The 20,823-nt window shown below is 44.1% G+C and overlaps 1 protein-coding gene across 4 annotated transcripts in view; it reads right to left on the bottom strand.

The window, feature by feature from the left end:
* The window catches only part of SYN3 (synapsin III), a 484,255-nt gene that overhangs the window by 71,260 nt on the left and 392,172 nt on the right, over window positions 1–20,823 (bottom strand). For all 4 annotated transcript variants that reach the window (XM_021091548.1, XM_021091550.1, XM_021091552.1 and 1 more), the window contains one exon: window positions 11,771–11,833. In XM_021091548.1, the coding sequence (XP_020947207.1) occupies window positions 11,771–11,833 (63 nt within the window). The remainder of the gene's footprint in view (window positions 1–11,770; window positions 11,834–20,823) is intronic.

Here is a 20,823-nt window from a genome sequence, read left to right as displayed (position 1 = left end):
CATGGCCCCTTGTAAAGAGAGGGCGAGACCACACTGAGTTTGAAGTTGGAGGCACCAAACTGGGTGTTCAGTGGGCTACAGATTTGTTTTATTTGGCCCCTACAGTGTTTGAAAAGATTTTTTTTTTTGTCTTTTTGCTATTTCTTTGGGCCGCTCCTGCGGCATATGGAGGTTCCCAGGCTAGGGGTCCAATCGGAGCTGTAGCTGCCAGCCTACGCCGGAGCCACAGCAACGCGGGATCCGAGCCGCGTCTGCAACCTACACCACAGCTCACGGCAACGCCGGATCGTTAACCCACTGAGCAAGGGCAGGGACCGAACCCGCAACCTCATGGTTCCTAGTCGGATTCGTTAACCACTGCGCCACGACGGGAACTCCATGAAAAGATTTTAAAATTAGTTTTCAATATGTAAAATCAGGAATTCATATCAGAGACCCAGAGAACTGGCCTCTTAATGAGAGACCAGATGATCAGGCCTACATGGGCTTGCATGGCTTTGTCCAGCTGGGGCTGAGTTGTGTGTGGCATCCATGTAGGCTGGCCTGGCCTGGGTCATCTCAGCCCCTATTTGCACTCTTGGGTAACTGTCTTGACCTGGGGGCATCTGAGTTTATGACCTTTGGGTGTGCAGAACAGCATGCAGGTCACTGAGCATCTTGTTGAAATGTAGCATCTGATTCAGCATGATACATCTGTGCTCTGTATTTTGAAGAGGCTCCCAGGTGATGCCGTCCTTCTACCAAGTTCCCTCTTTGAGGAGCAAGGCTGTCGAGGGGCTCAGGCCTGTCCAACTCAGGGGCTACACTCACTTGGCTCATCGCCCAGAGCATCCCAACAGGTGCCCTTGCAGCTGCTCCCTTATCCCTCAGGGTGGCTGGGAACCCTAGGCTCTTCTCTTCAGCTGTTGGCAGCCCCCTCCATTGACCTACTCAATCCTCAATACAAGCATTTTCCATAAGTGTCATGATGTGGAAAGCCTGATCAGCATTCACTGTCCCAAATGGCCTCTCTCCTATCTTCTGGCCTCATGACTGGAGAATGGGGTGTTGGTGTGGAGATTCCTTTGTGCTGGGGGACAGGTGTCAAGATGAGAGAACAGGGTCTGCCAATAGTGTTTATTTGTCTGGAGGTTTAATAGAAGATACTTAATTGTGTTTAAGACATCTGTTCACATTGCCCCAAACACATGTGTGTGCATGCATTCATGTGCATGCACGTGCACGCGCACACACACACACTCCAGAATGTAATAAGCCACTGTTTACATCTTCCTCTGGCTTTCTCCCACAAACAACCCTGCCACCTGTCAGCAATGATGCCAGCTGTCTGCGAGTGGATTTATTTCTAAGAAGCCAGAGACGGGGCTGGTCTTGTTTGCAGGAAGCATAGTGGGAAGCTGCCTTGGGCTGCAGCCATAATGAGGCAGGTGGGCAGGTGGCGTCTGCTTGTTTCAGAACGCCACTTCTCCTGCCTGCTGATAGTAACAATCACATGAGCCCGCACATTCTGGCCAAGGAAGGCCTCAGTGGGCACACAGGCTGTATTCCAGACAGGCTGGGGAAATCTCTGGAGGCTTCCCTCCCCTGGTATGGATGCCAGGACCAGTAGAGAGAACATGCAGCCTTCACAGCATGCAATGTGCGACCTCATGCCAACTCATTTCACCTCCTTGATCTCTTCTGGTCTCATCTCTTAAATGGGTATCATGATAACCATACCCTCATCAGTAGACTCCTGGAGCCTGAGCAGACTCCCAGTGTGCATGTGCTTTGTAAATTGCATATGATTGTTGAATGCTGGGGGAAAAGGATGGAACTGGTCATCAAATTTGGGAAATTACACTGAGTGCCCCACCCAAGAGGCGAGGTGTACCCCCTTCTCTTTCTGGGGGCCTCCTAAGTGATGACTTCTCTGAGCTTTCTTGCATACAGTACTAGGATGGGTCAACAGAGGTTGCCAGGAAAGCAGAGAAAAGAAAAAGGAAATCCCACTACTTTTCAGTTTGTCAGCTCAAAAATATTCCATGGAGGAGCGGTGTGATCAGGGCATGCCAGAGCAGGTAATTTATTCCTTCCAGATGAGTCTGTTCCTGCGTCTCTGTCCCTCTTGACAAAATGAGGCCTGTAGGTGATTGGAGTATACACTGTTTTTAAAACATAGTGCTGGGGGAGGGGTGATATTCTTCTTTTTCTTCTTATTCTGTTGCATGAGTGTTCTTATTCTTGGATTCAGGCCTGGGGTGAGATCAGTCCAGCAGAAAACAAGAGCAGTTCGTATGCAAAGGTCAGTGCTAGTCTCCAAGATACTGACATGTTTCTTGGGTGGAACCCTGTGAGATTCTTTATAAATCAACTCTCCAATTAAGTTGGCTGGTTGCCTTATAACAGGAAGAGATGATTCCACCAGGGCGTTCCGAGGGTCCCAGGCAGCAGAAAGAAAAGGGCTGAAGGATCTGACAACTTCAGTTCAAATCCTGCTTCCATCACTTACCTGTGACCTTGGACCAAACAACTCTTGGAACTTCTGCAAAGCTGGGGTCAGAAATAGGTCTCAGGATGCCTCTGAAGTTTAGAGAAGATGTTGAAGGCATTTGTCCTGGTGCACCTGCTGCTGCACCTTTGTTCATCACATCCAATCTGCTTTGTGTTATCCCAGGGAAGGTAAGGAATTTGCTCCAGGTCACCATGCTGGCAGATGGCAGAGTCCAGATCAGACCCCAGCGAGGTTCAAGTCCAAAGCTCACACTCTCCTTTGCTTACCTCCCCATCACACATTCACATGGAGCATCATACTTTTTAGGCATTTCTACTAGCTAGTTCTTCTAAGTGATTGGTGAGGAAAATCATGGAGAGTTGACATACTTGACATCCTGCATTTATGTGTTTTAAATGACATGCACAGGTGGATACTGAGTGCTCCAAGGAGTGTGAGGCTGGCAGGAGGACACAGATTTCCTGAACTCAGGCCAACCAAGGATGGTGCAGAGATGTGGGCATCGGAAGAGGGGGTGCCACCAGGAGAAATCTCAGTCTTAAACCGCTTGTAAGGACAATGAGTCAATGATCCAGGTGATGTCACCTTCAACATGACAAACATCAGGCTGGACAAAGTCATGAAATGACTGTTTTAGTTTGCTTGTTTGTGCTCAGAATTGTGGCGTTTTGGCATCCAAAGGAAGAAGGATACCCTTAGGACTTTTACAGAATATGTGTGTGTGTGTGTGTGTGTGTGTGTGTGTGTGTGATATAGACATATGTACACACACAAAGAGTTGATTCTCATTATTCACAGAAGTTATGTTCTGTAACATTTCAGCCAAGAATGAATAGTGAATCTTGAGCCACTGCTCCTAGGGGAATACAGGTTCCTGCAAACCTTTGGTCACATTTTCATCAGCTGATCAACACATAGTCTTGTTATGTCTGTTTCCTTTTAAAGACAACTTATTTAATATATAAGATTGATTCGTTAACTTCATGAACTCTTAGCTAACAGCACCATAATTCATACATGAGAAAAGCTTATCTAACACATGTATTTTTCCCCCCATAAGATACATCACAGCCTGCTTGGGATTAGGAACACCCAGACAGCATGTCAGCACTACACCAGGGGATCATTTTAAACCATGAAATCAACAAAAAGTACAAAAATGCAAAAGCGTGGCACTAAATAAACCGAGAAGAGGACACCTGTTTACAGTATGAGCTGAAACAAGAGGGCAGAATGTCTCCTAGTTGACCTCATGTGGGAAGGAGCACGTGAATGTCACGGGAACTCTGCACACATCTGTGAATGACCCTGAAAATGCTGTGAGAATTGATTTTGGGGTTACAAATAAGTTTCAGTGAGTAGATGAACTCATAAATACAGAATCCATGAATAACGAGGATCGACGGTATTTATCGGGCTTATAGGGAGGGCAACCTCGTGCCAGAGGCTCTGAGGAGCAGAGCACAATTTTCACTAAGATGTAAAGGATGGACAGAACCCTCTTAAGTGTGTGCCTTTTGCTCAAGAGAAGCAGAGAGTAAAGGAGGCAGTGGTTGTCTGGGGGGAGGAGGGACACGGTGGGAGGTGGAGGGTGGTGGGGGGCGTGGGGGGGTCCCTCTCCCTCTTCCTCCTTCCCTGGAACACCTTGCAGATGGGAGCCTCTCCCCTGCTCTCACCTGACTTGGCTTCTGCTGAGCATGAAACCCAGAATGACGTCCCTCTCTGGTGGTCTCCCAGGTGCCGGGAGCATTTGATTTCCTAACTGTTCCCCTGGGTTCCATTCCCCCATTTGCTTATCTTCCTGTCCTTTCTTTCCATTACTGTTTCACCTGGCCACCTGCCCCCATGTAAAAAATGGACAGGACCAGGAAGGCTCACCGAGTGAGCCAGCTGGAGAAAAGGGAGTAGAGCCCAGGTCGCTGGGAGCTGATGATGGCAGTGGATCTGGCCAAGCAGAGGTGTGTAAGACACCGGGGCTGCTGGAAACAGCACATTTAGGAGCGGCCACCTAGATCCCCCAGAAGAGACAGGCAGAGACCTTGAACCTCCTTCCCCAGAACCCCCCACAGGCTAGAGACACTCTCCTGCTCTCATCTGTCTTAGCTCCCTCTAAGGAACCTCAGCCCTGCCCCTCATCACTCTAGGCTGCTCTTAGAACAACAAACCCTGTGCAAGTGTGGGGATACCTTCATTGGGGCTTATTGACCTGTGACCATGGCCAGGTTAGAGCCAGGTTGCCCAAGATTGAAACCCAACTCCATCACTTCCTCCCTGTACCTCAGTTTCTTCATCTTTAAAATGGGCATTCATGTAGTATCTTTATCTTCCCCATGGGGTGGTCATGAGGATAGCAGTCAATGAGTCGTTTATAAAGTAAACTATAAAGGCACTGTGTCTGCACAGAGTAAGCTCCATAGAGCATTAGCTTTCATTATTATTCTGACTATTATTATTATTCTTCTCACTACTGTTCTTATCTCAAAAGTATAAAATGGAGCCGAATAACCTCAAAGGACTTTTTTTCCCTTCCTGTTCTGTTACTGGGGATGCTTCCTTGCTGTGTGGCCTTGGACCAGACCCTTCTCCTCTCTGGGGCCTCAGGATTTTATCTTTTAAGAGAGGTGCTGGGACTCAAGCCCTGAAAGTCTGTGAATTTATGAAGTAAGGATAAGGCGACTCCCAGGGTGGGGTTCGCTTGTTATCTTGGCCTCTCCTGGGGGTGCTGGAAGCCTGTTTTCCTTAATTTAAGAATTTACCCAGAATTTAATTCTCCTCTCCTTTTTGTTTATTATGAGTAACTGCTTATCTCGCCTTAGTTGAGTCATCAGTGGAGTAGGCAGTTAGGTAATCAGAATAACAGTTTATATTTGTAATGGGTTTTTAAAGCTCCCATTCACTGAGTGTTGAGCAGGCAGCTTCCTCAGCCAGGATTGATTAATTCTATCATCATTACATCTCCAGGAGGGAGATTAATATCCCCATATCGGAGACGAGGAAATTGAGGCACAGAGAGACTAAGCAACTTGCCCAAGGACACACAACTAGTAAATAGTCAATCCAGATTCAAACCCAAATGCCGCTCTTAGATTCTATAAACATTACCCCACACTACACTGGCAGTTGGCTTTGAACTTGACTTCTGTGATGATAATAGATATTATGTCATTCCTTTCAACAGACTGCTCATAGTATTGATCCAAACCACAGATTCTCCGCTTTGGAAGATACTGCAGGAGTCATCTTCAGGGTGTGTTAAACTTTGGGAGGGTCATGGGCTTCTGTGAAAAGATAAAAGAAGCTATGGACCCTTCCTCCCAAAAACACTCATCCACATGTAAACATGCATAGATGGGCTTCAGTTTCATAGGGTTCAAACATCTCAGGCTAAGAATCTCACATAATGCTTAAATCCTCTTGAAATTCTCCAGAAAGTATTTGTCTTTGCTCCAATTCTGCACTGATGAGAGCTTGCTCCCCTCAGGGGCTGTTCATCCCATTAATGTTCACCTCTGATTGTCTGAAAGTTGCTCTTTAAACGCTACTGACATGCGTTCTTCTCTAGCTTCGCACCCCCCCCCCCCGTTTTTTTTGCTATACCCAAGGCATGTGGAAGTTCCCAAGTACGGGATTGAACCTGCACCACTGCAGTGACAATGCCGGATCCTTAACCTGCTGTGCCACAAAGGAACTCCTGGTCTCACTCTACCTGCTACCTATTATATAGAATCTGTCCAGCCTGTCCTCCCGTGGCAGTTCTCGTATTTCTGAGGATGCCGGCCACACTGTCTCCAGCCCCTCCATTGTTCAGTTCATTTCCCCCTGGACACACTCATTTGCAATGGCTCCCTCAAACATCCAGAACGGGTTTCCAGCCCAGAACCTAATATAAAGTTCTAGTCGTGGAAGGGCCAGTGTAGTGTAGGACTCTCACTATGTTTTGGATATCAGATCTCCATTTAGGTCCTACATTTTAAAAACCTTATTGAGAACTTTGTCTAGATACTCATGTTGCAACAGAAGAAAGGGTGGGGGAAAATGTAATTGTAATGTATACATGTAAGGATAACCTGACCCCCTTGCTGTACAGTGGGAAAATAAAAAATTATTTAAAAAAAGTAAATATATAAAAACCTTATTTTAGTTTGAAATATAACACATACCAAAAATTGCCAAAAAAAAAAAAAAAAAAAGAAGTTCCTGTCATGGCTCGGTGGTAAACAAACCTGACAAGTATCCGTGAAGACACAGGTTCGATCCCTGGCCTTGTTCGTTGGGTTAAGGATCCAGCATTGCTGTGAGCTATGGTGTAGGTCGAAGACATGGCTTGGATCCTGAGTTGCTGTGGCTGTGGTGTAGGCTGGCAGCTACAGATCCGATTCGACCCCTAGCCTGGGAACATCCATATGCCACAGGTGCCACCCTAAAAAGACAAAAAAAAAAAAAGAATCGCCCAGTATAAAAATGACAGTTCAATGAACTATCCCAAAGCAACCATCCATTAACTACCACCAAGTCAAGTACTACAAGTTGGACCTCTCCCGCGGCATCGCAATGACTCCTCCCTCCTTCACGAAGGTAACTTTTGTTCTTTGATGGTAGTAACTTTCCTGCTTTTCTTAAACATGTCATCACCTAGATATGCATCCCATTTAACACTATCATTGAGTCTCCCTGGTTTTGAATTTTGTATAAGTGAAATCATACAAATTGGCATTGTTTTGTATCTGACTTAATTCACTCAGTGTGTGTTTGTGAGATTCATGCACGTTGTTGTATATGGTTGTAGTTCATCCATTTTCTTTGCTGGAAGTTTTCCATTTGTCTTAACATACCGAGATTTATTTATCTGTTCTATTCCTAATGGACACATGGACTGTGTTCAGATTTTGGTAATTGCGAACAAGCTGCCGTGAACACTGGGGCACACGTGCATGCATTTAGGTTGGGTATACCTAAAAAAGGATCTTCTGTATTCCAAAGCAGTTGACACTTTGATTAGCTCTGTGTGTGTGCTCCAAATGTTCCATGTCCTTGCCAACACTTAGTATTATTAGTCTTTTTAATTTGAGCTATTCTAGTGGCTATATACTGTCATCTCATTGTGGTTTTCATTTGCATTTCCCTAGTGATGAACGAGGTTAGCCCATTTTCATCTATTTATTAGTTGTTTATGGACAAAGATTTTGGCAACTCCTTATTCACCTAACTTATCCTGAACTTGTAGCCAAATGAAACAAAGTCAATGACAGAGGATGCTGATTAGTCATATCTCCTCTATTGACTTCAATTAAATTTCAGGTTCCCAGTGCAGCTCCAGACATTCTCAATAATATTGACAGCTAATATTTACTGAGTACCTACTGTATTACAGGCACTGAATTATGTGTTTGACATGCATAGTGTCTCTTAATTTTCACAACCAGGTTAGTAGGTTGATACCATTATTAACTTCCTTGTTCTAAGGTGGGGGAGGGTAAGTAACTTCTCTAAGCCCTCCCAGCTAATAAGTAGATTCAAATCAACACCCTTAGCCACTATAACATATTGCCTCCCAAAGATGGAAACATTTGACTACAACAATTTTAAAAAAACTTAAAAATGGTTAAAAACAGAATAATAAGGTGGACACATGACTATCAAATGGAAGAAGATCATTGCAAAGTATGACAGAGGATGAATGTTCTTAGTGTGTGAAGAGTTTTTACAAATTAATGAAAGGACAAGCACCTCAATTAAAAAATGGTCAAAAGTTTCTTGAGTCAGGTAAATCTGGAAAATTCTGCACAAGTTTTTATGTTCTTGTACCCCTAGGACGTACATGAACAGACTTATGACTCTGAGAAGTTCTGCACCAAAAACCTTCTTTAACATGGAATTTTCATATTTGACGAAAATAGCCTTTAGCATCCTGACTAATTATAATCCCTTGGAACAGACTTTGAAACATGTTGAACTCTATAATAACCACTGCTTCCTCTGGTTTCTAATCTGGTAAAAATTTCAAAAAAGGAAGTGAAATTAGTTTTGTCCAGAGTTTCTCAACCTTGGCGCTATTGATGTTTTGGCCTGGATAATTCTTTCTGTTGTCGGAGCTGTCTTAGGTATTTGAGGGTGTGCAGCAGCATCCTTGGCCCCACCTGGTAGATGCCAGATGTCAGTAGCACCTCCCCCACACCCATTTGTGACAACCAAAATTGCCTCCAGACACAGCCAAATGCTGCCTGGGGGAAGAATGCCCACTCCCTTAAGAACCACTGGTCTGGACTTACTGGTTTCTTAAGAACTCATGGTGTACCCTATGATTATCTGCTGACTAGCTAAGAGTTCCCCAAACTGCAGAGCATTTCACCACGTTTTGATTTCTGAGCCTTGTGACATCCACTATTCTTTGTTTTAACACAAGAGAGTATTGGTCCATCTCTTGTCTTTGAGTCTTTCTTGTTAGAATTACTTAAATCTCCAGGCGGTGCCCCTAAAGCGAAACTTCTTTCCATCTTTCCATCCCACAGGGGGACTTAGGCTCCTTCCTTCAATCTCCACACTCCCTGCACAACCTTCTATCCGACCCCTAGCACTCATCATACTTGTTTTTTTCTGACTATCTCTCCAGTTCCTTGAGAGTGAAGGTCCTTTTGGGTCTTATTCCTCTGATTCTCAGCACAGAGTAGGTACCAATTAATACATATGAACAAAGGGGCAAAAAATAATTGAAGAGGGCCAGGAATTTCATTCACAGGGTCCTGGGTATATTTCCAGTAAGAATGAATTGATTGATAACTTCTTCACCAGTTTCCTCCTAGCAATGTTCTCTTTGCTTCTCTCCAGGCAGATAATCTTTCTTCTGGAGAGAAGGTGGAAATACTGTAGAAGTTACTGTTTTGTCTTTCTCCCCCTCAGCCATGAACATGACATCATCTGCTCAGTCGGCATGTCCAGGCTGTTCCTGATACTTTTCTCTTCCCAAGGAGAAAAGCCCTTTTCCCTTGATCTCAGCATTTTTGCAAACCTCAGTTTATTCCAGCCGGTGACATTTTTTTTTTTTTTTTTTTTATCCTTAGAGATGTGTTCTTTCCACGTTCTGGGAGTCCCTGTTGGACCTGACTTTCTCAAAGGCACCTCCTCCCCCAAGCATTGCGTCAGTCTCTTTAAGTATTTCCTTCTTTTTATTTCCTGTCTGGGATTATTTTAAGTTTTAGAAATGGAATTTAATTCTTAGGAACCTTCTAACTTTACCAAGGCTGTCCAAGATGGTGGCTGTGGGTGGAAAGAAAGGGACAGGTTTGAGAAACATTAGCAAAGGGCAAGTGACAAGACCTGATGACCATTTGGACATGGGAGAGGGGAGATGACTCCCAGATTTCTGTTTTAAGACAATGGAGGGACTGGTGGTTCCTACTGAGGAGGTAGATGGTCATCAGAAGAGGAGGAGGATGAAGACGAGGAAGAGCAGTGGGCTGTCTGAAAAGAAAATGGGCATGGTCTGGGATGTTTAGAGTCTGAGGTTTCCATGGGGGTGCAGTGGAGATATAGAGATATAGATATAGCGGATATAAGAGCCTAATGCTCTGAATCCTGGGCATATATCTGGAAAAAACCATAATTCAAAAAGATACATGCACCCCAACGTTCAGAGCAGAACTATTTACAATAGCCAAGACACGGAAAGGACAGAGATGTCCATCAGCTGAGGACTGGATACAGAAGATGTGGTGGAACGTGTGGTACAGTGGAATATGACTCAGCCATAAAAATGAATGAAATAATGCCATTTGCAGCAACATGGATTGACCTAGAGATGATCATACTAAGTGAAGTAAAGACAGAGAAAGACAAATATCATATATCACTTATATGTGAAATCTAATAAGATGTTACCTAAGAACTTACTTTATAAAAGAGAAACAAACTCACGGATTTCAAAATCAAACTTATGGTTACCAAAGGGGAAACTGTCTGGGAGAGGGATTCATTGGGAGGATGGGATTAACACATGCACACATCATATATAAAAATGTATGTATTATATATATACTATACATAGACATTCATTTTAAAGGTGGTTATAAGAAGTATCATCATTTGCCAAGTGAAGAGGCCAAGAAAAGTTAGGTGGTAACTTGCTTTGGTTCACACAAACATCAGAGCTGGGCTCACACTCTGACTTGTCTGGCCCTCTTTATCCTTTGCTGCTTGAAGGGAATGGAGTTTAGGTGGGAAGAGGGGATCCTGAAGGCATAATGGGGTGGGAAGAACAAAGGTGCAGGGTGTAGGGCTATTCAGGCTGGGATAGGCCTACCCAAAGCAAAGTTTCTACTGGCCCCTGTTGTCCTTTATCTAGGACACCCATGCTGGGTCTCTGCTTGGGATCAGGTCCCCCCAGTGGGAATAGCAGGCACTGAAATCCGCAAGTTCTCACATGCTTCTATTGGAGCCAGAAGCGTGAGAGGTGACGTATGGTAGCTCCCACCCTCATTCCCCTTATGTAGGAGTAAATCTCCAGAAGACATAGCACTGATCAATATCCCTCCACGAGATGTATATAGAGATTCTGGAAAAAGACAAGTCACTTCCTCTGAGATGGTGAGCTTAGGGACCAGAGTGGGCCACCAGCAGCCATGTATCTTGACTCTCTGAAGAAAACACCTAGTAGAGATGAACAGAACCAAGAGCTCTGATGATAAAATTTGAGCTTCTGGATCCAGCTCTGGCTGAATCTATCAAAAACTATCCCAGACTACACGATGCTTGAACCAATGAATTATCTTTTGCCTCCTAACTGGAGTTGCATTTCTACACTTGCAACTGCAGGAATCTGATCAGTATAGTTTGTCATAATATGTCAGCTGCGACTGTGTAAAATATGGTGTTTACTTTTACGGAAACTGTTTCCACAGAGCCATACGCATCCACCACCTTTTCGGTGCTAACCCTGCATGTGATAAAGAGATGAGTAAGATGTGTAGCTGTGGAGAGGATGATAGGAACAAAAGACTCATCATGCACAAAATGCTTTACATCCGTTTCTCTGAATCCACAGTTGTGGGAACCAATTAGCTATCAATTGCAGGTCAGGTCTGGCAAGTATGGATTGAGCTGGAGAGGGAGCTCAGCGGGAGGTGGTTTGGGGAGGGGAGGGAGTGAATTTGGGGCTCCTCTAACACTCTTCTCTGGGTGACTGGGCTAAGATGGGGGTGGTGGGGGTACAGGGAGAGGGGAACAGGTAGTCTGGGGAAGCTGTGTGAGTACTGAGAGAAGTGTAAGCGCTGCTTCTCATACCTTTCCCATTCCGGCATGGGCGTGTCCCAGCTTGACCACCACGGGGAAGTGTGGGGCTGTGAGCTGAAAGAGAAAAGAGGAGACCACTCATCAGCATACCAGAGCATCATCACTGAGGCTTTGGGCACTGCCAGGAGCCCCCAAAGAATGCTTTGACAGACGGTCATCCCACTGTGGCTCAAACACCCTAAATGCCAATGCTTTCAGCTTCCAAAGGAAGCTCCGGGCTCTTACAACTAGCTTGTCTGGGGTGAGCACCAGAGTAGAGCAGAGCAAACAGACTGGTTTCAAATCTGGCTTTACCACTGGGGCAACCACAGACGAGTGACGGCATGGATCTGTACCATGCCTCCTCTGTAAAATGAGGGTGATGGGTACCCATCCCACAGGGCTGCTGTGAGGATTAAACGAGTCATTACATGGGAAGCCTTTACACTGTAAGCACTCAATGAATATGGAAGATTAAACATTCCTGTCTTGGTTCTGCCTTAGGATATTCTCCCCAACAACATTTTATTTTTATTATTTAATTTTATTTATTTATTTATTTATTTATTGTCTTTTTGCCTTTTCTACGGCTGCTCCCGTGGCATATGGAGGTTCCCAGGCTAGGGGTCTAATTGGAGCTATAGCTGCTGGCCTACGCCAGAGCCACAGCAACACCAGATCCTTAACCCACTGAGTGAGGCCAGGGATGGAACCCGCAGCCTCATGGTTCCTAGTCAAATTCATTAACCATTGAGCCACAATGGGAACTCCTTTATTTTTTTAATTTCAAATTATTTTTATTTTTTCCCATTATATCTGGTGTACAGTGTTCTGTCAATTTTCTACTATACAGCAAGGTGACCCAGTCACACAGATATATACTTTCTTTTTTCTCACATTATGATGCTCTATCATAAGTGACTAAATAGGGTTCCCAGTGCTATACAGCAGGATCTCATTGCTTATTCATTCCAAAGGCAATAGTTTGCATCTATTAACCCCAAATTCCCAGTCTATTCCACTCCCTTCCCCTCCCCCCAGGAGTTTTCTTAATAACAGTGGTCCTGCCCACCATAGGCACCGACACTTATGGGCTGCAGTGTGTGGGTGCAGTGCTGAACGACTGCCCTGGATGATCTTTGGAGGGCAGCAGGTCAGCTCCTGGCCTGGTTGATTCCCTGTTGCAACCCCAGCTCTTAGAACACTGCCTGACCCAAGGAAGGTGCTCCATATAGAATCTGTGCCTCCAGCAAAGGAAACCAAAAAGAAAACAAAAAGACAACTTTTAGAATGGGAGAAAATAGTTTCAAATGATGCAACCGACAAGGGCTTAATCTCTAGAATATATAAACAACTTACACAACCCAACAGCAAAAAAGCCAATTAATCAATGGAAAAATGGGCAAAAGACCTGAATAGACATTTCTCCAAAGAAGATATACAGATGGCCAGCAAACACATGAAAAAATGCTCAACATCGCTGATTATAAGATAAATGCAAATCAAAACTACCATGAGATACCACCTCACACCAGTCAGAATGGCCATCATTAATAAATCCACAAATAACAAGTGCTGGAGGGGCTGTGGAGAAAAGGGAACCCTCCTGCACTGTTGGTGGGAACTGGTACAGCCACTATGGAGAACAGTTTGGAGATACCTTAGAAATCTATACATAGAACTACCATGTGACCCTGCAATCCCACTCTTGGGCATCTATCCGGACAAAACTCTACTTAAAAGAGACACATGCACCCGTGTGTTCATTGCAGCACTATTCACAATAGCCAGGACATGGAAACAACCCAAATGTCCATCGACAGATGATTGGATTCGGAAGATGTGGTATATATACACAATGGAATACTACTAAGCCATAAAAAAGGATGACATAATGCCATTTGCAGCAACATGGATGGAACTAGAGACTCTCGTACTGAGTGAAATGAGCCAGAAAGACAAAGACAAAAACCATATGATATCACTTATAACTGGAATCTAATATCCAGCACAAATGAACATCTCCTCAGAAAAGAAAATCATGGACTTGGAGAAAAGACTTGTGGCTGCCTGATGGGAGGGGGAGGGAGTGGGAGGGATCGGGAGCTTGGGCTTATCAGACACAACTTAGAATAGATTTACAAGGGGATCCTGCTGAGTAGCATTGAGAACTTTGTCTAGATACTCATGTTGCAACAGAACAAAGGGTGGGGAAAAAATATAATTGTAATGTATGCATGTAAGGATAACTTGATCCCCTTGCTGTACAGTGGGAAAACAAAAACAAACAAACAAAAAGAATCTGTGCCTCAATCACAAGTCCTCTGCAGAAGACCTACGAGGCATGCACGCCTCTCCCTAGGAGACAGAGGAGAGGGACCCAAACGATCAGCCCGTGCCCACACTCACTCAGCTAGGAAGTGAGGGGACCAGGTTCCAACTGAGGCTATGCATTTCCTCCTCATGCTGTTCAGATGTTGTTTGGGATGGGTTTGCTTGGTCTCTAGAAGTATATTTGGAGTTGCTTGAAGGCAAAGTTATTCCTTCTTTAATAATAATACCATTCCCTCCACTTGGATCAACCTCAGCCAGAAGTAATCATGTCCCACTCTCTATGCCACACAGTTGTCTGTTCTGGTGGCTGTCACCCTCTCCCAAATTGTCCCCTGATGCTCTGGACCCTTTGAGAGGAGGAACCCAGCTCTTCCTTCTTGGTGCCCAGCACCTAGTCTGACATGTTGGAGCTGCTGTAACTGCTGTGAAGGGTCTGCTGTGGGTTACAGTGCCACTGGATGGACCTCATTTCATCTTATCCCCAAGATGGCCCCAGGAGGCAAGCAGACTCAAGGCAGCTCCTGGGAAGGGGTGGGGCTGAGGCTTGACCTTGGGTCTGTCAGACTCCAAGCTCGAAGTGAATGGTTTCCTCTAAGATCTAGCACAAGGGTTTCCTGCAGTAGATGCTGAACAAGAAATGTCCTTCCTGATTTCAGGCTAAAATTTGTTATACCCTGGTGTCTAGTGTGAACAAGTAAATTGCCTTTTAATAAAAAAGGCAGTATTTGTTTTTGATTCCAAAAGCAATATGTACTTACTCTAAAAAGTTTGGGAAATATATATCAAGTGCTATGTTGTTGTTATATATAAAGAAGACAATAAAAAAATCACCCTCAAACTCTTAACAGTTTTGGCATATTATCTGCTGGTCTTATTTGTTTTTTTAAATCTAATTTTTTTCTTCTATTTGTTCTGTTCTTACAAAATTGGGAATATAATGCACACTAATTTTGCTTCTTGCTCTTCCACTTAATGTTATAAGTGGGAAGCTTGTTCCTAGTGGTAATTATTTGTCAGTTTAAGAGTTATGGAATATGAACTATTTCACATATGAAAAAAGACTTGAAGAGCAATTGTGTGGACATCACCTAGCTTAAGAAATAAATCTTTGTCCAAACAGCTGAAATCCCTGATGTACTTCTTCCTTATCACATTTCTTTCCCTTCCATCCCAGAGGTAACCATCATATAAATTCAGTGTCTATTATTCCCTTGTGTTTATTCATACTGTAGCTATTACATATGATTCCCAATCAGTATACATGACACATTTTTAAACTTTATGTAAGTGGGTGGCATCAAAAGAATCTATTCTTGTACAATTTTGGGGCACATTATGTTGGAGAGATGCATGTATGCTGATATATATAGCTCAGATTCATTTTTAACTATTGCATAGTATTCCATTTTATGAACACATTACCATTTGTCTATCTTCTGCTGATGAACGTTTAGGTAATTTCTATTTTTCCAATTATAAACAATACAAATATGAGGGGAATTTCTGGGGCAGGGCTTTGCTAGATGTTGCCAAATTGCTCTCCAAAGTGGTTGCACCCACTTAGGCAGGAAGAGAGATCCCAATACCTGAAGTTGAAAGACTTAAATTTTACCAACCCGAGGGATGTGAAGTGGAATGAATGGGTGCATTTTTCTTTTCTTTTCTCTCTCTCTCTCTTTTTTTTTTTTTGGTCACTCCCTCAGCTTGTGGAAGTTCCTGGGCTGGGGATCAAACCCAAGCTACAGTAGCCCATTGCCTAGCTGTGGCAATGCAGGATCCTTGACCTGCAGCACCATACAGGAACTTCCAAGTGGGTGTACTTTTCATCAAGTGGCTGTTGTTCCCCAGCAGAGCTGTCCACCCAGGCATTCAGTCACAGACCTTAGACACTCCCTCCTCCAGCAGTCCAAGAACTGCCCAGGTCACTGCTGGGCTTCCATCTCCATCTGATTTTAAGGTTGAGCTTGAGGTGAGGGGAAATGGGTGTGCTCTGTCTTCCTCTCCATCAGCCCAATAATGTCCCTACATGCTGACAGGCACTGGAAGGAACTGGATGTCAGCGTTAAACTCTTTCATATCAGAATCGATATTTAACTTTTTGGAACCTTAGTTCTTTAATCTGCAAAATGAGGACAGTAATGCCCTACACACAGGATTGTTGGAGGAAGAAGAAATGATATAAAGACTGTGCACTGCTTAGCACCAAGTGGAGGTTCCAAATTAAAAGTGTGGAGTAGAACTGAGGGGAGGAAGGAGATGACCCTGGATTGATGGGGTGAGGAGACAGAGAAAGGAAGGCTGGATGATGGTGGAAGGGGAGCAGAGGCTCCAGCTGGCAGTATCTGATTAATGCTATGGGAGAGAGTGAAAGGAAGTCCATGAAGGAAAATCAGGGGGTTACACCAGAGGGAAGAAGCAGAGATAATTACAGGTTGGCAACTTTGATCTGTAAGACCCTCGGCAATCATCTTGCCTACCTCCATGTTACCACGTTGGGGTAGGTGGAATGCACCCCAAGATGTCCTGCTCTCTTCTCTGCAGCCTGTGAGTGTGATGAGATTGTCATACCATGTCATACAATGATGGTTCTGTTACATGCATAGGTGACATTAAAATAGGGAGATTATCTTAATCAAATCACATGAGCCCTTCAAAGTGGAGAACTTTCTCAGGTTGGTGACACAAGAGGAAGGCAGAGAGATCCAAATCATGAGAAGACTCAACACACCATCCCTACTCTGAGAGGGAGGTGACTAGTTGAGGAGGCATGTGGGCAGCTTTTGGGAGCTGAAGGCAGCCCCTGGCTGACGGCCATCAAGGAAATGGGAAAGTCAGACCTTCAGGTGCAAAGAACTGAATGATACCAATAACAAGAATGGACTTGGGAGAGAATCTTGAGCTCCAGAGGAGAATGCTGCATGCTGGCGTCTTGATTTTTGCTGGATGAGACCCCAAGCAGAGAGCTCTGTCATGCCATCCCAGACTTCTGATCTACATAACTGTGGGATAATAAAGAGTTGTTCTTTTAAGCAGCTAAATTTATTAGACCAGTGATAGGAAACTTATACCTGTGTCCTCATAGATACTGAATCTTAATGAGTGAAGTGATTGTTTTCATGCCACACAGTAGCAGAACCAGTGAAAGATGTATATTTTGACTCTTAATCAAGTACTCTACCAAGGCATGTTTCCCTAGGGACCATACGCATCTCTAGGGTGCAATAAATACTTTTCCCTAATCATAAGGATCAATAAAATAATATCAAGTCAAATCAATTCAGTAGGCACTAACTGAATAAGAAATATGTGGCTGGCTCTGTGGTTTATGTTGTGCAGGACACATAGAAGGTTGAGATAAGATTTCTTCTTTTTTTTTTCCTTTTTATGGCTGCACCTGTGACACATGGAAGTGTCCAGGCCAGGGGTCGAACTGGAGCTGCAGCTGGGGCAATGCTGGACTGGAGCCACATCTGCAACATATGCTGCAGTTTGCGGTGGCAATGCTGGATCCTGAACCCATTGAGCTGGGCCAGGGATTGAAACTGCATCCTCGCAGAGACAATGTTACTAACCCTCTGAGCCACAGTGGGAACTCCTTGATAAGATTTCTTCTCTTAGAAGATGAACTGTACAACGGAAGAGCAGAACAAGAAGCATGGTGGGTAAGTCTGGGTGGATGGAGCAAGTCTCCATAGGAAAGGAAGACTCAGAAGAATGGAAGGATGAGTAGTTTGTGGGTGGGCAGCAGGAAGACTCAGCATTCCTCAAGGGCTGAATGTTGCATAGTCTTGTGGTCCTTCCATGATGGGGGTTGAGCTCTAAGGAACAAAGACTCATGGGAGGAAAGGATTTATTTTATGATACTTAATATAAGTTTATAATCAATAAGGCTATTTTGGACATAGTTGCTAAATGGAATTATACTTTTGAATGCTGCCCTTCTCCATCATTCTTAAATGAAACTGGAGGAACCTATGAATGGTCAGAAACAGTCAGAGTAGAAACTGTATCTAGATTTAGGGCACAGAAAGTCCATCTAGAAAAATCTGAGAATTTACAGTAAGATATTTCAAAGAAAGTATTTTGAATACATGTTTAAAGAAATGAATTTTCCTGATACTAGGGGAAAGTTTCCTTTTTTTTTTTTTTTTTTTTTGGCAGTACCCACGGCATGCGGAAGTGCCCAGGTCAGGGATCCAACATGAGACACAGCAGCAAGCTGGGCGGCTACCGTGACAACATCAGATATTTAACAAGGGTACCCCCTGCCATTTTTTATTTTGGTTGAGAAGAGCCTTCTTTGTAGAACCAGGCAAGGCTCTGGGCTGGTGCTGGGAGAAAGAAGAGGCAATTTGGGGTCAGATTATTGAGATAAAACTGAAGGGAAGAGTTTAGGTTGCATGGATGGGCTGGGGAAATAGCTCAGTTCTGGGACAGGAGTGTGACCTGCCAGCTGAGGGCAGGTTAAATTGTTTGGGGAGAGACTGAAGGGCTGGAGACCAGTTTGGAACTGATTACAACCAATACTGGTTGGGCTTGGACTGGCATGGGGATGATGGAGAGAGTGGGGTACTCTCAAGAGTTTTCATTGTGTTTAAATGACACATTTAAAAAACTGAAATATTGCCTTTAAATGATTTTAATGAAATTCAGGGATTGTCTACAACTTCATCATCTAATCAAATCAATGTTTGTTTTAGTCCACATTACTTTATAATCCTCGTCTATATGTCCGGTTATAAACTGGATATTCTGCCAAGGGGGAGAGGTGAGGAAGTGGGGTGGACTGGGAGTGAGAGTTAGTAGATGCCAACTATTACATTTAGAATGGATAAGCAATGCAGCCCTACTGTTCAGCACAGGGAACTATATCCAGTTTTTTTTAGATAGACTATGATGGAAGATAATATAAGAAAGGAATATATATATACATATATATATACACACACACACACATATAGTCATATATATGTGACAGGTCACTTTGCTGCACAGCAGAAATTGGCATAACATTGTAAATCAACTATAATACAAAGTTAAAAAAATAAAAAGGGACATTTCACAATAATATTAGAGATAGAATTTTATATTTATTCACTTAACATTACATCATAATTTTTTTTCCTATTTTTGCCACAATCTTTTTTTTTTTCTCTTATATTTCTCCCCCACTTCCCAGACCAGGTAACTGATCTCACCTGCATGGTGATTCCTGCTCAATGCTTGTTATGCTCAATCTCTGCAAACATGTATACACATATATGGTTGAGGTTGATTTTTTTTCAAAAATGGCTCTTTTCACTTCACATCACGCCATGTGCACCTCCTCCCCCACATCAGTAGGCATGTTCCTGATCCAAGAGCTTTAATAACTTCACAATACTCCACAGAATACATGGGCTGCAGTTCTTTGGCCATTTTCATATAATAGGCATTTGTGTGATTCTCTCTTTTTTTCGGCCGTGTCTGGGGCATGTGGAAGTTCCCGGGCCAGGGACTGAACCTGTGCCACAACAGCAGTGACGACACCAAATCCTTAATTGCAGCTAGGCCACCAGGAAACTCCTCTCTCTCTCTTTCTGCTAATACAAGCAAGACCACTAAATATCTTTGGACACATGAGCTTATAAACTAGTGTCATAATTCCTACTGGCCAGGCCAAGAGCTTTTCAAGGGGAGAATCAGCGGAATTGGAGACATTCTGATAGGTTTCTTAAGTCACTTGTTAGAGCTCAGGAAACGAACGAGGGTGCCATGGTACTGCACACTGGCTGCGTCCACCCACCACATGCTCTCCCAAGCTAATAACAACTACATTTATTGAGTCTCATAAAGGCCAGGGATGGTTCCAAGCTCTTTACATATATTAGCCTTCTTCCCTTTTCTGATACGATAGATAAGTCAGAGGCAAGTCATTCGTCCAAAGTCAGGCAGTCAAGCTGATGGAGCTTCTCCCCTGCCATCCAGATCTTCTCCCCACCCTTCCCCTTCCCAAGCCATTTGAATGGGTTTCAAAGGCTGTTCTCATTTCCACTCATTTCCAACATGCCAGCCCTTCCCCGAACACAGACAGGTCACAGAGGACAAAAAACATCTTGTCGGCTATTTTCTCTCTTCCCTTCCCAACAATAGCTTTATTTAGTTCCCCTGGGGATGGCAAGCCTGCACCAGTCTCTCACGGGCTCCCTGTCCCTGCTCACATGCCCCCGGGTGCTCCAGAGTTCAGCACTGCCCAATAGCGTGAGAGGCCTGACATCCTGTTAGAAGGGGCAGATCAATTTTTGAAACCAGAGATCCCTGCCCTGATAAGGGCCCTATTCAAAAGTCTCCCAAGAAACCAAAATAAGTGGGGGTGGCCCAGTGCTCATGTTGGGCATTCTCTTGAAGGGTTGGAGTCGGAGCAGTATGAGCCCAGATCAGTGCTCTGTCAACCTCATCGTCAAGACAAGGAATTGCAGAGCTGGGACCTGAGTGGTCTGGTGCAGCTTTCCACTGAAGGAAGCAACTCCCTCTATACTCATGACTCTCTGGAGTTTTAAATATAAGGTGTCTGGCTGTGGCTAAGTGATGGAAAAAACAAGGCCTGGAAGACTCTGGAGGAGGAAACCAAGGATGAAAACTATCTGGGAAGATTTCAAGGAGGACTTGGGCCTCCCTTCTATGCCTTTGAGGCTCTGTCTGATCTATTCTTGCCTACCTCTTCCATTTTATCTTGTGTTTCTCCCTCCTCC

This window comes from Sus scrofa, chromosome 5, assembly GCF_000003025.6.
Source record: "Sus scrofa isolate TJ Tabasco breed Duroc chromosome 5, Sscrofa11.1, whole genome shotgun sequence".
Lineage (NCBI taxonomy): Eukaryota > Metazoa > Chordata > Mammalia > Artiodactyla > Suidae > Sus > Sus scrofa.
The sequence above is the reverse complement of the archived record's forward strand: the minus strand, read 5'-3'. Positions and strand labels throughout refer to the sequence as shown.